Source organism: Mizuhopecten yessoensis, unplaced genomic scaffold (genome assembly GCF_002113885.1).
Source record: "Mizuhopecten yessoensis strain PY_sf001 unplaced genomic scaffold, ASM211388v2 scaffold1633, whole genome shotgun sequence".
Classification (NCBI taxonomy): domain Eukaryota; kingdom Metazoa; phylum Mollusca; class Bivalvia; order Pectinida; family Pectinidae; genus Mizuhopecten; species Mizuhopecten yessoensis.
Window position 1 is genome coordinate 24,783 of NW_018404144.1, and position 21,117 is coordinate 45,899.

Consider the following 21,117-nt stretch of genomic DNA (forward strand, 5'->3'; position numbering starts at 1 on the left):
GTTTGAAAAGAATGAGTGAACATATAGATGATACCAATTAATGTGAGTGTAAATATTTCAGTTTTGTTAACCTAGTATATGCATATGTATACAGAAATATTGGGTTTTAGAATAAAACTGTTTTCTTGTAATACTGTGTTGTTTGATATTTTGTGATTTATTATTGAGTGTTGGGAGAGGGATACTGGATGTTGATATTGTGTATTGATGCTACCACTACGATGATGGATGACATTTCTGAACATGTTTCTACCCAATACTTATGATAGAAGGGCAAGACGGGATCGAACAGGTGTCACTGGGGGTGTGGTAATATCGTGAAAGTTGACAAATAGGGTTAAGATGTGAGCCGGTAACAGCGCAGTCACATGTCCGATTCCAATGCAGCCATTTATTCGACTGAAAATATTGTGGCTGTGTCTTCATATTTCTTATCCTATTTACCGTTCATGGACGAAATGACATTATAGCACAGGAATACGTTTACTTTCTTTGCATCTACAAACAGATTAAAAAAATCCTTTCTTAGTATTTCTAGTTTTGTTTTTGTATGTCACAAAATGGTAGACTGCGGGAGGACTATCAGTACCCGAGGTTGACCGTTGCCTTGTAACTGGATTGCTGGTGGTCTATCAGTACCCGAGGTTAACCGTTACCTTGTAACTGGACTGCTGGTGGTCTATCAGTACCCGAGGTTGACCGTTACCTTGTTACTGGACTGCTGGTGGACTATCAGTACCCGAGGTTGACCGTGACCTTGTTACTGAACTGCTGGTGGACTATCAGTACCCGAGGTTGACCGTTACCTTATAACTGGACTCCTGGTGGTCTATCAATACCCGTGGTTGACCGTGACCTTGTAACTGGACTGCTGGTGGATTATCAGTACCCTATGTTAACCGCTACCATGTAACTGGACTGCTGGTGAACTATCAGTACCCGAGGTTGCCCGCTACCTTGTAACTGGATTGCTGGTGGTCTATCAGTACCCGAGGTTAACCGTTACCTTGTTACTGGACTGCTGGTGGACTATCAGTACCCAAGGTTGACAGTTACCTTGTTACTGGACTCCTGGTGGTCTATCAGTACCCGAGGTTGACTGTTACCTTAAAACTGGACTCCTGGTGGTCTATCAATACCCGTATTGACCGTGACCTTGTAACTGGACTGCTGGTGGATTATCAGTACCCTATGTGAACCGCTACCTTGTAACTGGACTGCTGTTGGACTATCAGAACCCGAGGTCGACCGTCACCTTGTAACTGGACTGCTGGGGGACTATCAGTACCCGAGGTTGACGGTTACCTTGTAACTGGACTGCTGTTGGACTATCAGAACCCGAGGTCGACCGTCACCTTGTAACTGGACTGCTGGGGGACTATCAGTACCCGAGGTTGACTGTTACCTTAAAATTGGACTCCTGGTGGTCTATCAGTACCCGAGGTTGACCGTTACCTTGTAACTGGACTGCTGGTTGAATATCAGAACCCGAAGTTGACCGTTACCTTGTAACTGGACTGCTGGTTATCTCCTTGTAACTGGATTGCTGTTGGACTTTCAGTACGCGAGGTTGACCGTTCCCTAATAACTGGACTGCTGGTGGACTATCAGAACCCGAGGTCGACCGTCACCTTGTAACTGGACTGCTGGTTGTCTCCTTGTAACTGGATTGCTGTTGGAATTTCAGTACGCGAGGTTGACCGTTACCTCATAACTGGACTGCTGGTGGACTATCAGTACCCGAGGGTGACCGTTACCTTGTAACTGGACTGCTGGTGAACTATCAGTACCCGAGGTTGACCGCTACCTTGTAACTGGATTGCTGTTGGACTTTCAGTACGCGAGGTTGACCGTTACCTAATAACTGGACTGCTGGTGGACTATCAGTACCCGAGTTTGACAGTTACCTTGTTACTGGACTCCTGGTGGTCTATCAGTACCCGAGGTTTACTGTTACCTTATAACTGGAATCCTGGTGGTCTATCAATACCCGTATTGACCGGGACCTTGTAACTGGACTGCTGGTGGATTATTAGTACCCTATGTTAACCGCTACCTTGTAACTGGACTGCTGGTGGACTATCAGTACTGGTCTATCAGTACCCGAGGTTGACTGTTACCTTGGAACTGGTCTGCTGGTGGATTATCAGTACCCTATGGTAACCGCTACCATGTAACTGGACTGCTGGTGAACTATCAGTACCCGAGGTTGACCGCTACCTTGTAACTGGACTGCTGGTGGACTATCAGAACCTTTTGTATGTCACAAAATGGTAGACTGCGGGAGGACTATCAGTACCCGGGGTTGACCGTTACCTTGTAACTGGACTTGGTGGACTATCAGTACCCGAGGTTGACTGTTACCTTGTAACTGGACTGCTGGTGGAATCCTGGTGGTCTATCAATACCCGTATTGACCGTGACCTTGTAACTGGACTGCTGGTGGACTTTCAGTACCCTAGGTTGACCGTTATCTTGTAACTGGACTGCTGGTGGACTATCACTACCCGAGGTTGACCGTTACCTTGTAACTGGCCTGCTGGTGGACTATCAGAACCCAAGGTTGACCGTTACCTTGTAACTGGTCTGCTGGTGGATTATCAGTACCCTATGTTAACCGCTACCATGTAACTGGACTGCTGGTGAACTATCAGTACCCGAGGTTGACCGCTACCTTGTGACTGGATTGCTGTTGGACTTTCAGTACGCGAGTTTGACCGTTACCTAATAACTGGACTGCTGGTGGACTATCAGTAACCGAGGTTGACCGTTACCTTGTAACTGGCCTGCTGGTGGACTATCAGAACCCAAGGTTTACCGTTACCTTGTAACTGGACTGCTGGGTAACTGGACTGCTGGTGGATTATCAGTACCCTATGTTAACCGCTACCATGTAACTGGACTGCTGGTGAACTATCAGTACCCGAGGTTGACCGCTACCTTGTGACTGGATTGCTGTTGGACTTTCAGTACGCGAGTTTGACCGTTACCTAATAACTGGACTGCTGGTGGACTATCAGTGCCCGAGGTTGACCGTTACCTTGTAACTGTACTGCTGGTGGACTATCAGTACCCGAGAGAACCCGAGGTCGACCGTCACCTTGTAACTGCACTGCTGGTGGTCTATCAGTACCCGAGGTTGACTGTTACCTTGTAACTGGCCTGCTGGTGGACTATCAGTACCCGAGGGTGACCGTTACCTTGTAACTGGACTGCTTGTGGACTATCAGAACCCGAGGTCGACCGTCACCTTGTAACTGGACTGCTCGTGGTCTATCAGTACCCGAGGTTGACTGTTACCTTGGAACGGGTCTGCTGGTGGATTATCAGTACCCTATGGTAACCGCTACCATGTAACTGGACTGCTGGTGAACTATCAGTACCCGAGGTTGACCGCTACCTTGTGACTGGATTGCTGTTGGACTTTCAGTACGCGAGTTTGACCGTTACCTAATAACTGGACTGCTGGTGGACTATCAGTGCCCGAGGTTGACCGTTACCTTGTAACTGTACTGCTGGTGGACTATCAGTACCCGAGAGAACCCGAGGTCGACCGTCACCTTGTAACTGGACTGCTGGTGGTCTATCAGTACCCGAGGTTGACTGTTACCTTGTAACTGGACTGCTGGTGGATTATTAGTACCCTATGTTAACCGATACCTTGTAACTGGACTGCTGGTGGACTTTCAGTACCCTAGGTTGACCGTTATCTTGTAACTGGACTGCTGGTGGACTATCACTACCCGAGGTTGACCGTTACCTTGTAACTGGACTGCTGGTGGACTATCAGTACCCCAGGTCGACCGCTACCTTGTAACTGGACTGCTGGTGGACTATCAGTACCCGAGGTTGGCCGTTACCTTGTAACTGGACTGCTGGTGGACTATCACTACCCGAGGTTGACCGTTACCTTGTAACTGGACTGCTGGTGGTCTATCAGTACCCGAGGTTGACTATTACCTTGGAACTGGACTGCTATGTTAACCGCTACCTTGTAACTGGACTGCTGGTGGACTATCAGTAACCGAGGTTGACCGTTACCTTGTAACTGGACTGGTGGTGGACTATCAGTACCCCAGGTCGACCGCTCCCTTGTAACTGGACTGCTGGTGGACTATCAGTGCCCGAGGTTGACCGTTACCTTGTAACTGGACTGCTGGTGGACTATCAGAACCCGAGGTCGACCGTCACCTTGTAACTGGACTGCTGGTTGTCTATCAGTACCCGAGGTTGACTATTACCTTGGAACTGGACTGCTGGTGGACTATCAGTACCCGAGGTTGACCGCTACCTTTTAGCTGGAATTTATCAATTGATAAAAAATATTTGAAATGAAATATACTAATTTGAGTTTATTATATCTGTTGTAGCTAAAAGTTATAGTAACGTTATAAAGGCTATAGGCTCGTATTTCGTTGTATTGTACACATGATTCCGGACACTTTGGACATTTAGCTTCATTATTTTGACCTTTAATTTCACTTTTAAGACCTAAGTAGACGAATATTCATACGGTGCTTTCTTCATCTACTACCAACATTTTCAAGTAGGTACATCCTTTGTTCCTAATCCGTGTAACTATATATATACCTTAATTTAATTCTCTACCTATTTTGTTTATCCTCCCATTCACATTATTTTCTTTTATTCTATTCCTTTTTTCCCTGGATAAATAGCGATGCATTTCATAGCATATTTAACATCTTTTTCCTGACGGAATTAATAGAAATTAGAGTGTGTCTTTAAACAGTTTATATGTTTTTCTTAGCTGGCTATGTATGTATGTAAGTTATTGTAAGCATTGCTATTCGACAAGGTGTTTACATAGGATACTAGATGGGATAACTCTCCGACGATCGTTTATATCAAGACATTTTTTGTTTATTGGTGATTTTGTAATTGTTGATAGAGTCGGCAGAGTGATCGATTCAGACCGGCAAGGAAAACTATCATTATATTTATTAAGAGTTGCCTCTCTTCGTCTTACTACATTGAATTAGTCCCTGTTACAGTTTTCGTTTATATCCCAATGTTTTAGTCGGTCTAATAACGAAAAGTTTCGCCTGGAATAGCATCAGTGATTGCTCCAGGTGTGAAGATCCCTTCAGATTTATAGGAACCCGCTAATATGCCGTCGGGAGAACAGTTTTGTCGGGTTTGACCATTCATGTAGCCGCTCTCATGTTCCGTGTTGGCATGGACAAACATTGAGTAATGGTCTACACAATCCCCTGTCTATTTTAACGCTAAATAGCACTTGTTTCTATTAGATTTCAGTCTGTAATTCCTAAATGATATAATAAAAGCGGCGTTCAGGATGGTGTCCTTAACATTTCCCCAAGAATCTTCAAAGATGGCGGTCTGAAACGGCTGTTCTGTTTCAGATTCATCCAAGATATAGTTCGATTTTTAACATGATTCTTTTACAAGTTACACCTCTGGCAACGATACCGGAAGTTACACCTCTGGCAAAGATACCGGAAGTTACACCTCTGGCAACGATACCGGAAGTTACACCTTCTGGCAACGATACTGGAAGTACTTTATGGAAGTCCTTATCTTGAAAATCTAAAACAAAACCACCTCCATAGCTGATATGACGTCATTATCCGATAGAAATGGAGTCTTTTTCTAGTCAAATCGATTAAACTTTCCAAGTCGTTTTGAATTAATGTTTTCCGGGGCTTATTAGGAAATGACGCAAATTCTGTTCAACTGAAAGTCTGCAACTTTCAATGTAGTCTACGAATATGATTCCTACTGCAAATAGGAAGGTTAAGCTTTGGATTTTTGGGCAGATATGATCCCCAGGGTTTCCACTGTCGAGACTGTTGTTTGGATAGAGCATATATATATTCTATTTTCAAGTGATCTTTCCAATGCGCCAAACTTCTGCAACCACACATAAAACAGTGGCTTAAATAAGAAGGGACATACTTCCCTACTATTGTCAGAATATCATTGATAGCCTTTGAAACTAGGACTTTTTCTGCAGGTACCTGATCACATGCTGCTCTTTCACTAAGTTCGGCCATTTTTCAAATATTGCCGACCATCGTGTATTTTGACGTATTACCATTCGAAGAAGGTTGATCAATTTATAGCGTTCTATCAATAGCTATGGTAATTGAAGGACATTCCCCCGTGGGTGTTGTGAATGCGTGCATATGTGTAGCCATGCTATAATAATAATAAATAAATAATAATTCGAGATTCTTATATACCGCTTTATCACAACTTTGTTAGTAGGTCGTCTCAAAGCGGTTCACACATTATTATCCGTGGTTATAGGGCCTTTTGCAACCAGCCAATATCTTTCTCAACTCCCTGGGGAGCATACAACCGGTGCTGCCATTTTGGCGCGCACATGTATCATTCAACAATTCTAGCACTGCCCAACCACGAACTCATTTACAGCTCAAAGATACAACACAGTGCCGTGCCGTGACTCGAACCCGCAACCCTTCGGTCAAGAGCCATGCGTCCTACCATTTCCATAAAACATATCAAAGATACATCTAACATCCTCGCTTACATTGAAACTCCTTTCGTGTGAGGTCCCGAACTTATCAATTACCCTTTGAACCCTTTTTATGGCAGTCAAATATCGTCGACTTTTAGAGTTAGTGTTATTGACATTCACAGAATTCAAGCAATGTGACTGCTTTCATACATTCGACAAAATGTTAATGGGACAGATAATGGTAAAGGCAGCGTCACTCTCTGTTCGTCCGTCCGCCTGTCCGTCCGTATGCATGTCTGTCCATCCAATCTTTGTTTTCTCCAAGCTAACTTTAACATCATTCAATTTTGATTAAACTCGGTAAGCATATGCAAAGACTGAGTTAAAGGAAGATTCTAACGTCCTCGTAGATTTGGGAGACACCGCCATAAAGATGGAGTAGGGAAGTGATAAAGGAGTATATATACCTAAGTAGTTCCCCAGTGCCACGATTGGGGCAGCAAATCAACTTTAGTTCAATCAATAGTTCCTTAACGGAAGACATGGAAGCAAACATCTAATGCTACAGACATCTAATTATACAGAAGAAAAACAAATTTGTCGATTTTTACGATCATGCCTACTCTTTCCCCGAACCTGTACGGTCGAATTCAAAGGGCCGGTTTCCAAAACGGCCCCTTCTCTGATTCAAATTTCCTGTTGGTGGTGCATTGCCCATGCCGTTGTGGTCACAAATCTATAAAGTATAAAGATTTAGGTCACTTGGTTTGTTTTTTATGGCTCCTCAAAGTTGTACCTTTCAGAAGCTGTCTAAGTGTTGATAAAATGTGCATGTTATGTAAAATATTAATGAAAATCTAATCAAATGATGGTCACCGTAAAGAATACATTCATGGCATGATTGTGACAAAAAATCATGTTTCCATCGCGCCATTTGGCTGTTTTATGGAAGAAACAATCTCAAAAATGCCATTTTCGATGATAACATTTTAGACACAAAAACTGTGTTTTTTAGAGAATACACCCTTTTATGGGCGTTGGATGCAAACCAATTTTTATCCTATTAAACAGTACGTAATATGCTATTGATGAGAGGAAAAATCATCAAAATGTAAGTGGTGGAACATTTTCAAATGTTGGGTTGAATTAGCCTATGGTTGAATTGCCGATTTTCGACTTTCTTTAGATAATTAACAAAAAAACGAGAGTATTTGCTCGGTATGTTGAGAATATGTACACAGATATGAAAAAAAGTGAGAGAAACACTTTTTCATAAAAAAAATCCAAGATGGCTACTTCACAAGTCCCCGTGGTTGAAGACATTGGCTGACAAATAGACAGAACAACAAACAAAACGTGTTCCTTATGATTTTGGTTGGTTTTCGCATTTACGGGAGTGTTCATAGCTACGGGCGATTGTATAATACCTATATTTATAAGTTTGGTTAGTCACATGGTAACGGGGATCTTTCATATCGAGCCCCAAACATACTTTCGACATATGCACTCCGTTGCCGCATGGAAAACTATTTCAAGTTTTGTCGGAATTTCTTTACCTGTGGTTGTAATGGTCGAGGGTTTTCCAGCGTCCTGTAATACCCAAGGTAGTACAAGATACTGGAGATGTGCGCACACATTCCCATCGTTCTCTCTCCAACTGGGCACTGGCAGTAGTAGTCCTTTATTGGGGCCTCAACATCGGGTGAAACGGTGAACCGTATCCAAACGTTATATTTCGTTTGGCTTTTGTGTCGAGAATGTATTTGACATCGGAGAAGGTCTGGGGAGTGCTGGTAAAGCCACACCTCATAGTCTCCGTCATCACTTAAATGTTCGGCGATGTAACCAGGAGCCAGAGATATCTGATACGTTCCACACGTAATGGTTCTCAAGTAATCAAGATCGAGACGGGGAAACAGTACGGAAGATGCATCCATCTTGACAAACTCGGACCTTGCCCGTCTAGATAGATCCGGATCTGTCTTGACTCTCTGAGCTAAACCATTCGGTGTTGTCAAACGGTCCTTCATACGTTCAGCCATTAGCCTATCTTTGGCATCTCTCTCTGGAGATCTCTGGTAGATCGGTCCTCTAATACCATTCAGACAGGCTGTGACGGTTCGAAGCAAAGCCTCGATGACATTGATAAAGCTGTTAGACACCAATTGCGTTCGGAAGAACGTCCAGTGTTTCAGACGACCATGATAGGATTCCACAATCCACCTCGATTTGGTGATAGTTCTGTCAAGATTTGCTTGGACGTCAGAATGTTGACTTTGACCGGGTTTCAGGTATGACGGCATGCTAGCATTGAGGCCAGAGGCTTCGAGAACTGGTAGGACATCTCTAAAACCTCGGTCAACGACAACGTTGTCGTCTGGTTGTAGCCAAGTAACTAGCTTGTCCATGACTTTTTTTGTAATTGTAGCATCATTTTCGCTGCCAGTGAATGGTCCTACTGTGTCCAGAATGTAGCCATCTGGTAAGGCGATGCTCATGAATTTGAGATAGTTTCTCTTCTTCTGGCCACAGTAGGACATTCTCTGGAGCTTGTGGTCGGAGCTTTTCTGGATATAAATATAGGTGCCATCTAATATGGCAGTGGCTTTATCTCCAAAAAATGCTTCTGAAAAGACAGTATTGTGCCCGAGCAACTGTTCTCTTGTCAAGTGATCCGGACCTAGAAATTGTGGGACTATCGATGTGTCTAATGCCTGTACTATGGAGTGGAAAGTTTTGGACACACTTGACTTGGAAATTCCAAAAAGAGAAGAACACTGACTCCAGGAAATGTCGGTTTTCAGTTTTACCCAGAACAGTAATAGAGCATCGTGTGTAGTCTTGGTATATATACCAGATGAAAGATATGGGGAACAGTGCGAGTGGATTTCGAGGAACTGATCTTTGGACCAACCTGTCCAGGCCATGCATGCCGAGTCATCAAGAGAAGAAAAGCTTATTGTAAACGCAGACTGGTTCTGTGAAAGGACGTGCGACACCTCTAGGAGGTCATTAATGATTTCGGACGATTTTGATGGTAACTGAGATTCCAAGGAACCTCTACCATCAAGGACAACCTCTGTAGACGGATCTAAGTCGTTACCAATAAGGTGAATGGAGCAGACGCGGGATGAGGTGGGACACCACAGTTTGTGTGAATAGATCAGGTGATGTCTTGCACGTTTTGGTAAGACTGATGATTTTGTTCCATTTCTTGCAAAGGTAACAAGACAGAGACAGCATTTTTTGTGTGAAGATGATCCATTCAAAAGATCATGAAGGGTCAGCAACGGCAGGATATGGGACGGGGAGTCGTCTTCTTCCTCTATTTCCTGGTTCTGCTCGGGTTCAGGTTCAGGCTGATTTTTGTTCCGAAGATACTTCATGTAGCACTTCTGGCAAATAAGTGCTTGTTCCTTTGCTGACATCAATCCTTGTTGCACCAGCGTATCTAGGAGCCATTTATATTGTGGACTATTTACATTGCGTGCACTTCTGTTCTTATTGCCACTACGTTTCTTGAAGTATACTTGACACCCTTCTCCAACACATTTACCCTCCATCTTGAAACAATAACGATTGGTTTATGAAGCGTCGATAAAGTAACAAAATAGCAAGCCACCGATGATTGCTGTAAACAGCTAATACTTAGTAGTTTGGTACAATTATGCGAAAATGTGTGATAAATAACGAACAACTAATTACACAAAATAACAAGACAATATAATAAATCACATTCAATACCTCCAAGAAGCGCAGAATTGATTGATTACTTAGAACAAAATAAAGTATTTCATATGGATAATCTATCTATTCGATGTGGCGTGGTCGGCAGGCACAAAGAAAGTGAGACAAGTCAGGGTCCCAACCCTGACAGAGCCACAACGCTTTGGAGATGGGACAATAAAACAAGGAAAGTGAGACAAGAATAGCTAGCGTCGAGTCAATGATTCCGTAAACGTATAGACAAAGACAAGAAGATACGGATAAATGTACAAGGCCACACGATCAGAAAATTCAGAAGAGGACAACTTGAGATAGAACAGTATTCATGTATCAGGGTGTCCTCAGTGTAAATCTTTATATCGATACTGTTTATTTAGTCGTTACACATCATAAAACTGTCATGAAAATATCCGCTCTGATATTCAATATAAAAGTTTGTATATAATAAGCTATATAATAGGGTTTCAGACAAGGTTGTTACTCATTTCCCCTTTTCTTTCAATTTACAACCACATTCAGGCGGCGATATGAGAACGTTCCACCACATGGAATTAGCTGATTTTTGGTACACATATGAAACAAGTAAAGCTCTATCCGATTTTCTGATGGAAATTTGCATCCAAAACTATATAACGGGAGAAAATTGCAATTTTATGGCATTTTTCTTCATAATTGTGTCTCTGCAAGTGCATTTTCATCCGAGAATTTTTTTTTTTATGTTTTATGAATAAACACGATGTTTTGGAAATATTTATCAAAAGAAATTTATACTATGTTGCGAATTACAATTTCGAGATAACCTTCTTTTATTTACGAACTTATGTCTTTGATGCTGAAATTGACAACTTTATAAAAATACATTTTCACTGAAATTATGAAATCTGGGTGTCGGAAAGGTGTAAAATTATTCTTCGGAAAAGAAAAAAACAGTAGTTGAGCTAGATAAGAAATTATACGGGGGCAGGCTCCTATGGAGAATTAACATTACTGGAAACAGGCCCTTTAAGAAAGAAGCAAAACCTCGCATAACTAATTAGCATACTGCCCTCTGATTTGACGTCCTTATTTTATTCAAATACGACAAGTTTTGACATTTATACTGCGTAAACAAGAAGACAAAGATTGAGAAAAATCAGCATGTTACGCTACGAAATTTCACCGGTTTTGAATTGCTTTGAGAATTAGAACATACCCCCCTGAGCTTGATATCAAGGATACAAAAGGCTGTTCTACATCAGCTGCCTTCCTCGATCTATATTTGCAGCAGGATTGTCAGGAACGGCTGACAACTAATGATTATAATAAGATTGGTGATTTCCATTTCCTTCTCGTGGACGTCCCTTTTGCTGATGACCGACATTCCTGCTTCCCAAGCCGATTTTATAACATGTCACAGTCGATTCTATATTTAGATCTTGCTCCGAGTATCAGGATTTCCGTGATAAATGTCGACTACTGACGGACACATTCTAAGCGCAGGGTCTCCACAGTTAAACGGTCGCCATCGTGATCTATTGGCTTGTGTGATATGAAGGTCGGTTTTGTTGTTGTGCTCATTAGTGAGCTAAGTTGTTACGTTAGCTGAACACGATTAGAGAAGGTAGGTAACTTGGATTTGATCTAGATTTACACTGCGAGTGTCGTCAATGAAGCCATTGATTAGAGAAGGTAGGTAACTTGGATTTGATCTAGATTTACACTGCGAGTCAATGAAGCCAAATACTCTTTCCCTTCCGGAACACCTGGTCTTATTTTCTTGCATTTTTCTAACGTGTCAATATGAACATTTCTTTTGAGTTTATATTACCTTAGTTTTATAGATTATTAGTTTAGATTAAGGTTATGTTGACATTTCGGTAATTTCTTGTTGTTTTGTTCGTATAATCAAACAATTTTTGATGGTGTATTACACCCATCGATGGAAATGAAACGTAGAGGCTTAGACGTGCAAATATGTATAAGCACGCCAACGGTTGGAATCGAATCAATTTTAGGGTTGCTATTGCGCGAAAAAGGGCCATGACAGACAGACAAATTGATATTCCCTTTTTCTCCCATAGCGGGTGATATAAGTGTGCATGTTTGCAAAGTTGTCTATGTAATGGTTAATTTAAGTACAGTATTATAATGTAAAGCTGTGGTACAGGCAACTAACGGCGGTGTCAACATTGTGGTAAAAAAATGATGTTACCGGTGTGCATGTTACCAGTTATGAACGACACTAAAATTAATACAGTAAAATTATGTATAGTTATTACTGGATCATGTCGAAAAAATACTGACATGCAATTACGGGGGACCGCGTGAGAAACTCGACTACTTATTGTAGTAAACTGTTGTACGTGTCCATACTGAAACCACTTTTACATAACCCAACATGTTGTAATCACCATTACAAGAATCTCTAATCTCCGAGGTTATACATGCTGTAATATGCATAGGCATGGTCTAGCATACACGGTATAGGCAAGGTGCTTCATATCAAGTTATAGAATAGTAGACGAGAAGGACTATGTATAACTTAGTACTTGTTTCCCAATCTTCAAATCAAAGTCTTTTTTACTTGAACATGTTAATTGACATGAATAAAATATGGTTTAAACTTATACATTTGAGAAGACGATTCCCTGTTATATCTGATAGACCTATTTAAGCCGAGGAGACTTGATACTTATTTAAGTGTTCCTGTATTAATTTTTATCCTAATTTGTAAGCTTTTTCAATCTATGATCCTCTTAATAATCAAAACTGCGGGCAAACGTTGCGTGTTTGGAAATGCGTATGATCACACTTACAATGCTGTCAATAACTCTGTTTAAATCCCTTTAGCTATACTGATGCTCAATAAACAACTTGGTCCCCTGGAGAAGTCTCACAGCTCGTGATTGTCAATTAGTTGTCAGTGACGAAAGCAATGTGTCAATCTAATTGTCACGGACGAGGCAATGATTATAAGTCAATTCTGTAAATGATATGTGGCAGTAGCATAATTATAAGGGGGAACGTTCATTTGTTTATTACCTCAATCAATTAGAGCGTAAGTATAACTAATTTGTTGGGATCATTGACTCTTAGCCAATAACACGGGGTAGCACGCGGAGGCCCTTGTGGGATAGGTGTAAACGACGTTATCCATCACTTATTCTCTAGGGGCCCCACAATAATCCGTCAAGTGCAAATACGCATTATTAAAGATAATGGTTTTATGATGTTGTTGTAAAAACAGGTCAACGTCCCAAACGTACATAATTGGCGCGCGCGTAGAATTTCTCATACTCATATAGTCGGTACAAAATTAGCTTTAGCTGTTTCCTTCATAGGAGGACAGCGAAGACTACACAAAGGACGTCGTTTCGTGGACCGCAGTAGCCGTGACAGCCTAGCTAGCTACCGCATCTGAGGAGCTGTCCGACCTCAGAGCGTGCCCTGGATGGGCAGGAATTTTGAATCAACGAAGGCCCGGTAAGGGCCAACTTACCCTCTCACGTCGACCTAAAACTGACTTCGTCAGTGATTGTAGACGATAAACACCTCAACCAACCAACCAACCAACCAGCCAACCAAGATTTCGTCAAGTATTTATCGTTCAGAACTTTCTCGTTCTCTGTATGAAATAAACTACTCAGTGAGGATGTGCCAAACACATTTCGCTCCACATACCTTCAAAGTAGGGAACGGGAGACACGACTGTGAAGATACGCGAAGAAAGAAGAAAAATCGCCATCGGAGGAGGCGATTCTTGAGTGTTAAAACCTCTGCTGATTGAAATTCAGTAGTTACCGTTTAACTTGTAATTGCAGTTCTATATACCGATCCAAACTTAAATGCCTTGTAAGAGAACCCAAGGTGTCAACAAGAATATACATTCGTACATTAAATTGGTATACTGATTTTAAGACTGAGAGTATCCAGCCTACTTCGACTAAGCACGCTGGAGTCGTGTTCAGCGCCAGATGGTTCGTGTGGACAGTTAAGAAGATCCCGTATTTTTACGAAACCCTTCCCGTCGTTGATAAGATTTATTTATTTATTTTAATGCCGTATTCGACAAGGTAAACATGAGAATGACACCGCCATCCGTTTTGGTATCTCTTCTAATGTGAGTAGATTGTTAAACTATTATGTTTGTTAAAACAATCCACATATTGTTGTAAGACTGTAAGTGTAGCATTTTTAAGCCCCCCCCCCNTTTATGTGTGTTTCTTATGCATACTATAATACTATTCCGATTAAGTAAGTTTGTTGTAAAAGAATAACAAAATACAACCCATCTCCGGTGTTTGTAATTTCTTCATGTCATCTCCTACCACCAGTCAACCACAATAAATACTGACATTATTTCTACACAAGTTATGAAACATCAATGAAGCGTTATATCATTATCATTTCAATACAAACCATACCAAGAAACAGGAAATAGTGTCTGGCCTAAGGAAAACGATCCTATTTTGATGTCGCGATCCTATTTTGATTTGGTTTCACTTTGTTATTAGTTTATAGTTGTTTGCGCAAGGACGTTACGTGGCTATCTTTTTGATCTCAACATCAATAGACAGGCATCTAACAAAGCCACGCAACTAGGGATAAATTGGTGAAATAGACATATCTAACTAGAGCTCATGAATTTGTCTTGTCTGTGATGTATTGCAATTTCTAGTTTATTGTTTTATAAATTTACGTACATTTGTGTATTAATCTTGCATGGTGGTTCTTTTTGCTGTGTCCCTTTTTATCTGATTTCTGCATCTCCCGTCCTTATTGTCCCAATTTGGCACACATGGCTAGCTCGTTAGGGTAAAGAATAAGATGATGGGTCAATCGTTCGTATTGTGGTATGTCAGCTAGGACCGACCGTCGGCCTCGTCACAGGTAGTCACTTGTCCTAAATAAGTTATGATATGTTGCATGATTTATGTTGACAAATTGCACGATTTTCTTTTGGATAGCACTATATGCTTTCATTAGATTTATCATTCTTGCATTTTTCGAGCAGGACAAGAATGAGATTATATTAATTTCTTTTTAACGTTGGCATAGTTACTGTGACGTCAGCAACAACCACATATCGTCAGAATACCGAATATGTATACAAGAGTTATCAGCTGCACGTCGTATATTTTAGTAGAGCACACCCCAGTTATAAAAGGTAGTACTTGGGATTCAAATTATGAGAGACATTATAAGAATCGGCTTTATGATGTAGCGGAGCACAAACAAATTTACTTCACGCAGCCGCCATTAAAAGGATCAGCTGATAACGAGAAAACAAAGAAAAGCATACTTTGAGTGAAATCAATTAGAATTGACGCCATTCCTTAGAATACAATTAGAAAGATGGTACACAACAAGCTGATCATAATGTATTTAATATATGTACATATATTATGCTGTCACCTTGACCCTATCGCGTCACGTAACTGTTAAATATTTAATGTCTGTCGTCTGTACCCTATCACGGCACATAATCTTAAATTTCCAAATAAATAACCCAACACAAGGAGACAAGTGTTCATGCATTGAAAATATTGATTTCGTATAAAACAATTTACAGAATGTGATGACATCAAAAACAAAATGATTGTTCAATAAATTTAGTTTGAAATGAAGGACAAATATTCATAAACAAGTTAGTTTGTAAGAAAATACACGAAAAAATGACAAACGTAACCGGTGTTCATGTAAAATGTGGAGAACATTTCAAATACGGTGCACTGTATGACAAAAAAACGTCTGTAAAATGCCAGTGTGCTATAATCGTTGAGAATTGTCGTTCTCCGATGTTATATTTGCAAAATTGTCATCATCGGATTGCCAAGGAAAATCACGTGTTCTTCTGTTCTCATCGGTATGGTTGGTGACTGAAGTTAACATTAAACTTTTAATTCCTTCTTCTGATTGGCTGTTCACAGAATTTTCCAATAAACTCTTATTAACATTTGTAGGTGACGTCACGTTTTCATCTGAAAGAGACAAAATATACTTATGACATTTCTGTTCATGGTTAAACAGGCATCGATTTCCTTACACACTGTCTGGACATATTAAGGGAATTATCTGTTAGGCTATCGTCAACAGAACAAACAAATCAATAGGTTACATGTTACATGTACGGCTTGGCAATCTATCAATGGTTCTACAAGTATAGATAGAACAATCCAGACACGTCTCACTAATTCGTAGATTACGTCAGACAAGTTTATGACATTAGGAAAATTGAGCACGTCTCAACATTTTGATCACGCTTCTCAGAAAATCACAGAATGAGAACACGAACCGGTATAATCAGATCTCTCAAGAATGCTTCCCTTCAAAATTAACTCGATCCTGGTAGGCATTTAGCTATTACTTCAGAAATACTTCACTTCGAAACATTTTGTTTACAAAGAAAAGTTACCGTTGTCGGGATTGAGTTAACAATTACTGCTATACCTAATAGATAAAAAAGGTAGGCACAAATGGAACTATATGCAATCAAGATTGGAATACTTTCTTAGATTTCGAAATAAATTTCAAGTTTTCTAATGCGCTTCCCTTCTATGTTGGATTGAATAACCCGCTTTAGTTTGCCCCTTCGCTTTGAGTAAGGGTCCACAGCTACTAAAGACATAGGATGAAGATATACATGCATGAGTAGTAACCGAACTCGCTATAGGATGCCGTACCGAGGTCCTCCTCGATCGTATGCATACTGTTTTTGCCTTTCTGGAGCCGCTTTCTTCTCTCCAGCCACACTTTGTTGAAAGTCAGGTAGAGGAATAGACAGGAAAAGGACAGCACGCCGTATAGTCTGAACGTCCACACCATCCCCAGGACGTGATCCGGGTACAACAGACCGGTCAGCACACTACCAAGTCCCTTGCCTGGAAAATAAGATATAGGTGTGTTATACTCTAGTTTGTATACATATACCTCTAAGGGAACAACATAACCGGTTTTTGGAGGACCGTTACGGAGAGCAATCAGAGCTGTTGGCCTTTTGCTGATTTGTGAAGCACAGGAACTGTTGATTGAAGAACCACAGTTTTCACAAAAAAAAAAAATATCAAACGTATGAAGCGTTATCACCTCCTGCGGGTCCTACCGTGTTGTACAGGTGTGTTCATTGTCGAAATGTTAGGGTTCTGCTTTCAATGCAAACATCATCGCCACACCCTGGTGCAAACACGTTAATTGTGTTGATGGAGAGTCTTGGATTTAAAAGATGCTGTGTTTGTTGTCTAAAGAAGAACCCGTGTTTATCGGTTGTCGACATAAATACTCTTTTGTATCTATGTATCTATGTTCGATGTCAACAGATGTTTTAAGTAAGTGGAATTATTTGTTAACTAATGGTCTACTAGCCCTTCAGGCTGTGTACAAAGGGAGCTTTACTTCTTTGATTTTTCTTTTCAAGATTACAACTTATTTTCCATGAGAATAGAAATAAGTAAATCTGAGTAAGGCAAAACCACCCACGTCCTTACTGTACATGGAGGCACGCGCTAATAGTCGGACGAGAGTCGCTAAATATTTCGACCTTTTCGTCAGAATTTAAGAAAAGAAAATATGAAGATAAAGCCACTCGTGTTTTGACCTTTTAGCTTCGAGATGTACTTCACCGACCCGCTTCTAAAATCCTCTTTTTTTTCGGTACATTTTTCTTTACAGGTACATCAGGGAGAGCGCGGAGACCATTCTTCGACAGTACAGCACCTTCCGCAACCATAAATATCTATTGGAAATTTTCCACAAACTGAGAAAATACAATAATTGATCATTCGACCGGTATTTGATATCGCCAAAACAATTCCCATTTAGTCTCAGAAGTCCAAGTCATGTAAATGATGCTTCCGATTACACGTGCTCAAATAACAATAATGCGGACGCTTATTCCTGACATGAAAAATGATACGAAGACATATATGCCGATCATTACACTGTGATATGTGTGCATCATACACGTATACGGTGATACCACTGTCTGAGTGTAGTCGACACGTACACGGTGACACCACGGGCTGAGTGAAGCCGACACAAACACGGTGATACAACTGTCTGAGTGTAGCCGTCACCAACACGGTGATACCACGGTCTGAGTGTAGCCGTCACAAACACTGTGACACCACGGCCTGAGTGTAGCCGACACTAACACGATGATACCACGGTCTGAGTGTAGCCGACACCAACACTGTGACACCACGGTCTGAGTGTAGCCGTCACCAACACGATGATACCACGATGTGAGTGTAGCCGTCACCAACACGGTGATACCACGATGTGAGTGAAGCCGACACAAACACGGTGACACCACGGCCTGAGTGTAGCCGTCACCAACACGGTGACACCACGGCCTGAGTGTAGCCGTCACCAACAAGGTGATACCTCGATGTGAGTGTAGCCGTCACCAACACGGTGATACAACTTCCTGAATGAGTCGACACCAACTCGGTGACACCACGGCCTGAGTGTAGCCGTCACCAACACGGTGATACTACTGCCTGAGTGTAGCCGACACCAACACGGTGACACCACGGTCTGAGTGTAGCCGGCACCAACACGGTGACACCGCGGTCTGAGTGTAGCCTTCACCAACACGGTGACACCACGGTCTGAGAGTAGCCGTCACCAACACGGTGACACCACGGTCTGAGTGTGGCCGTCACCAACACGGTGACACCACGGCCTGAGTGTAGCCGTCACCAACGCGGTGATACTACTGCCTGAGTGTAGCCGACACTAACACGATGACTCCATGGTCTGAGTGTAGCCGACACCAACATGGTGACACCACAGTCTGAGTGTAGCCGTCACCAACCCGGTGATACCCCTGCCTGAGTGTAGCCGACACTAACACGATGACACCATGGTCTGAGTGTAGCCGACACCAACATGGTGACACCACAGTCTGAGTGTAGCCGTCACCAACACGGTGATACAACTGCCTGAGTGTAGCCGACACCAACACGATGACACCACGGTCTGAGTGTAGCCGACACTAACACGGTGATACAAAGCTGTGAGTGTAGCCGACACCAACACGGAGACACCACGGTCTGAGTGTAGCCGACACTAACACGATGATACCACGGTCTGAGTGTAGCCGTCACCAACACTGTGACACCACGGCCTGAGTGTAGCCGACACTAACACGATGATACCGCGGTCTGAGTGTAGCCGTCAACAACACTGTGACACCACAGTCTGAGTGTAGCCGACACCAACACGATGACGCCACGGTCTGAGGGTAGCCGACTCTAACACGGTGATACCCCGGTCTGAGTGTAGCCGTCACCAACACGGTGACGCCACGGTCTGAGTGTAGCCGACACCAACACGGTGACACCACGCTGTGAGTGTAGCCGACACCAACACGATGACGCCACGGTCTGAGTGTAGCCGACTCTAACACGGTGATACCACGGTCTGAGTGTAGCCGCCACCAACACGGTGACGCCACGGTCTGAGTGTAGCCGACACTAACACGATGATACCGCGGTCTGAGTGTAGCCGTCAACAACACTGTGACACCACAGTCTGAGTGTAGCCGACACCAACACGATGATACCACGGTCTGAGTGTAGCCGACACCAACACGGTGACACCACGGTCTGAGTGTAGCCGACACCAACATGGTGATACCACGCTGTGAGTGTAGCCGACACCAACATGGTGACACCACGGTCTGAGTGTAGCCGACACCAACACGGTGATACCACGCTGTGAGTGTAGCCGACACCAACATGGTGACACCACAGTCTGAGTGTAGCCGACACTAACACGATGATACCACGATCTGAGTGTAGCCGTCACCAACACGGTGATACTACGATGTGAGTGAAGCCGACACAAACACGGTGACACCACGGCCTGAGTGTAGCCGTCACCAACACGGTGATACCCCTGCCTGAGTGTAGCCGACACCAACATGGTGCCACCACAGTCTGAGTGTAGCCGACACTAACCCGATGATACCACGGTCTGAGTGTAGCCGACCCCAACATGGTGATACCACAGTCTGAGTGTAGCCGACACTAACCCGATGATACCACGGTCTGAGTGTAGCCGACCCCAACATGGTGATACCACAGTCTGAGTGTAGCCGACACCAACACTGTGACACCACGGCCTGAGTGTAGCCGACACAAACACGACGATACCACGGTCTGAGTCTAGCCGACACCAACACGGTGATACCCCTGCCTGAGTGTAGCCGACACCAACACTGTGACACCACGGCCTGAGTGTATCCGACACTAACACGATGATACCACGGGCTAAGTGTAGCCGTCACCAACACTGAGATAGCCCAGTCTGAGTGTAGCCGACACCAACACGATGACGCCACGGTCTAAGTGTAGCCGACACCAACACGGTGATACCACGCTGTGAGTGTAGCCGACACCAACACGGTGACACCATGCTGTGATTGTAGCTGACACAAACACGACGACACCACGGTCTGAGTGTAGCCGTCACCAACACGATGACGCCACGGTGTGAGTGTAGCTGACACAAACACGACGATACCACGGTCTGAGTGTAGCCGACACCAACACGGTGACACCACGGTCTCATTGTAGCCGACCCAAGGCTATTCAAAAAAATAATGTCTTTGTCCTGTTTTTAAACTCCACAACGTCCAAATCGTTTTTAATTGGACAACATCGTTTTCCCAGTGGAACAGCAGTCTTATTAAAAATAGACGAACTCCGATAGAACTGTCTGTACATTTCAGGCGAACATTGAGTAATTTCTGAGACATTGAATTTTGAATATGTGATATTATTAAAAAGTAATATTTACAAATTTAATTCCCTATAAGATCATGGATATCTATATCGAGGCTCTGTCCGGAATCGATATCGAGTTTACAGTAGCACGCACACAGCCTTGATTTGTGATGGCATTTAGATAGTAGTAAACCATTAAGGGACCTGTCGCCCCCCCCC

At 42.7% G+C, this 21,117-nt stretch overlaps 1 protein-coding gene across 3 annotated transcripts in view; it reads right to left on the minus strand.

Annotated features, from left to right (window-relative positions):
* Window positions 1-15,704: 15,704 nt before the first annotated feature.
* LOC110466271 (major facilitator superfamily domain-containing protein 6-like protein A) overlaps window positions 15,705-21,117 on the minus strand; it is a 62,217-nt gene continuing 56,804 nt past the window's right edge. For 2 of the 3 annotated variants that reach the window (XM_021522674.1, XM_021522681.1), the window contains exons 4-5: window positions 16,852-17,049; window positions 15,705-16,149 (exon numbers count right to left, since the gene is read on the minus strand). In XM_021522674.1, the coding sequence (XP_021378349.1) occupies window positions 15,938-16,149; window positions 16,852-17,049 (410 nt within the window). In that variant the 3' untranslated portion in view covers window positions 15,705-15,937. The remainder of the gene's footprint in view (window positions 16,150-16,851; window positions 17,050-21,117) is intronic. The other variant, XM_021522690.1, reaches the window with a different exon arrangement.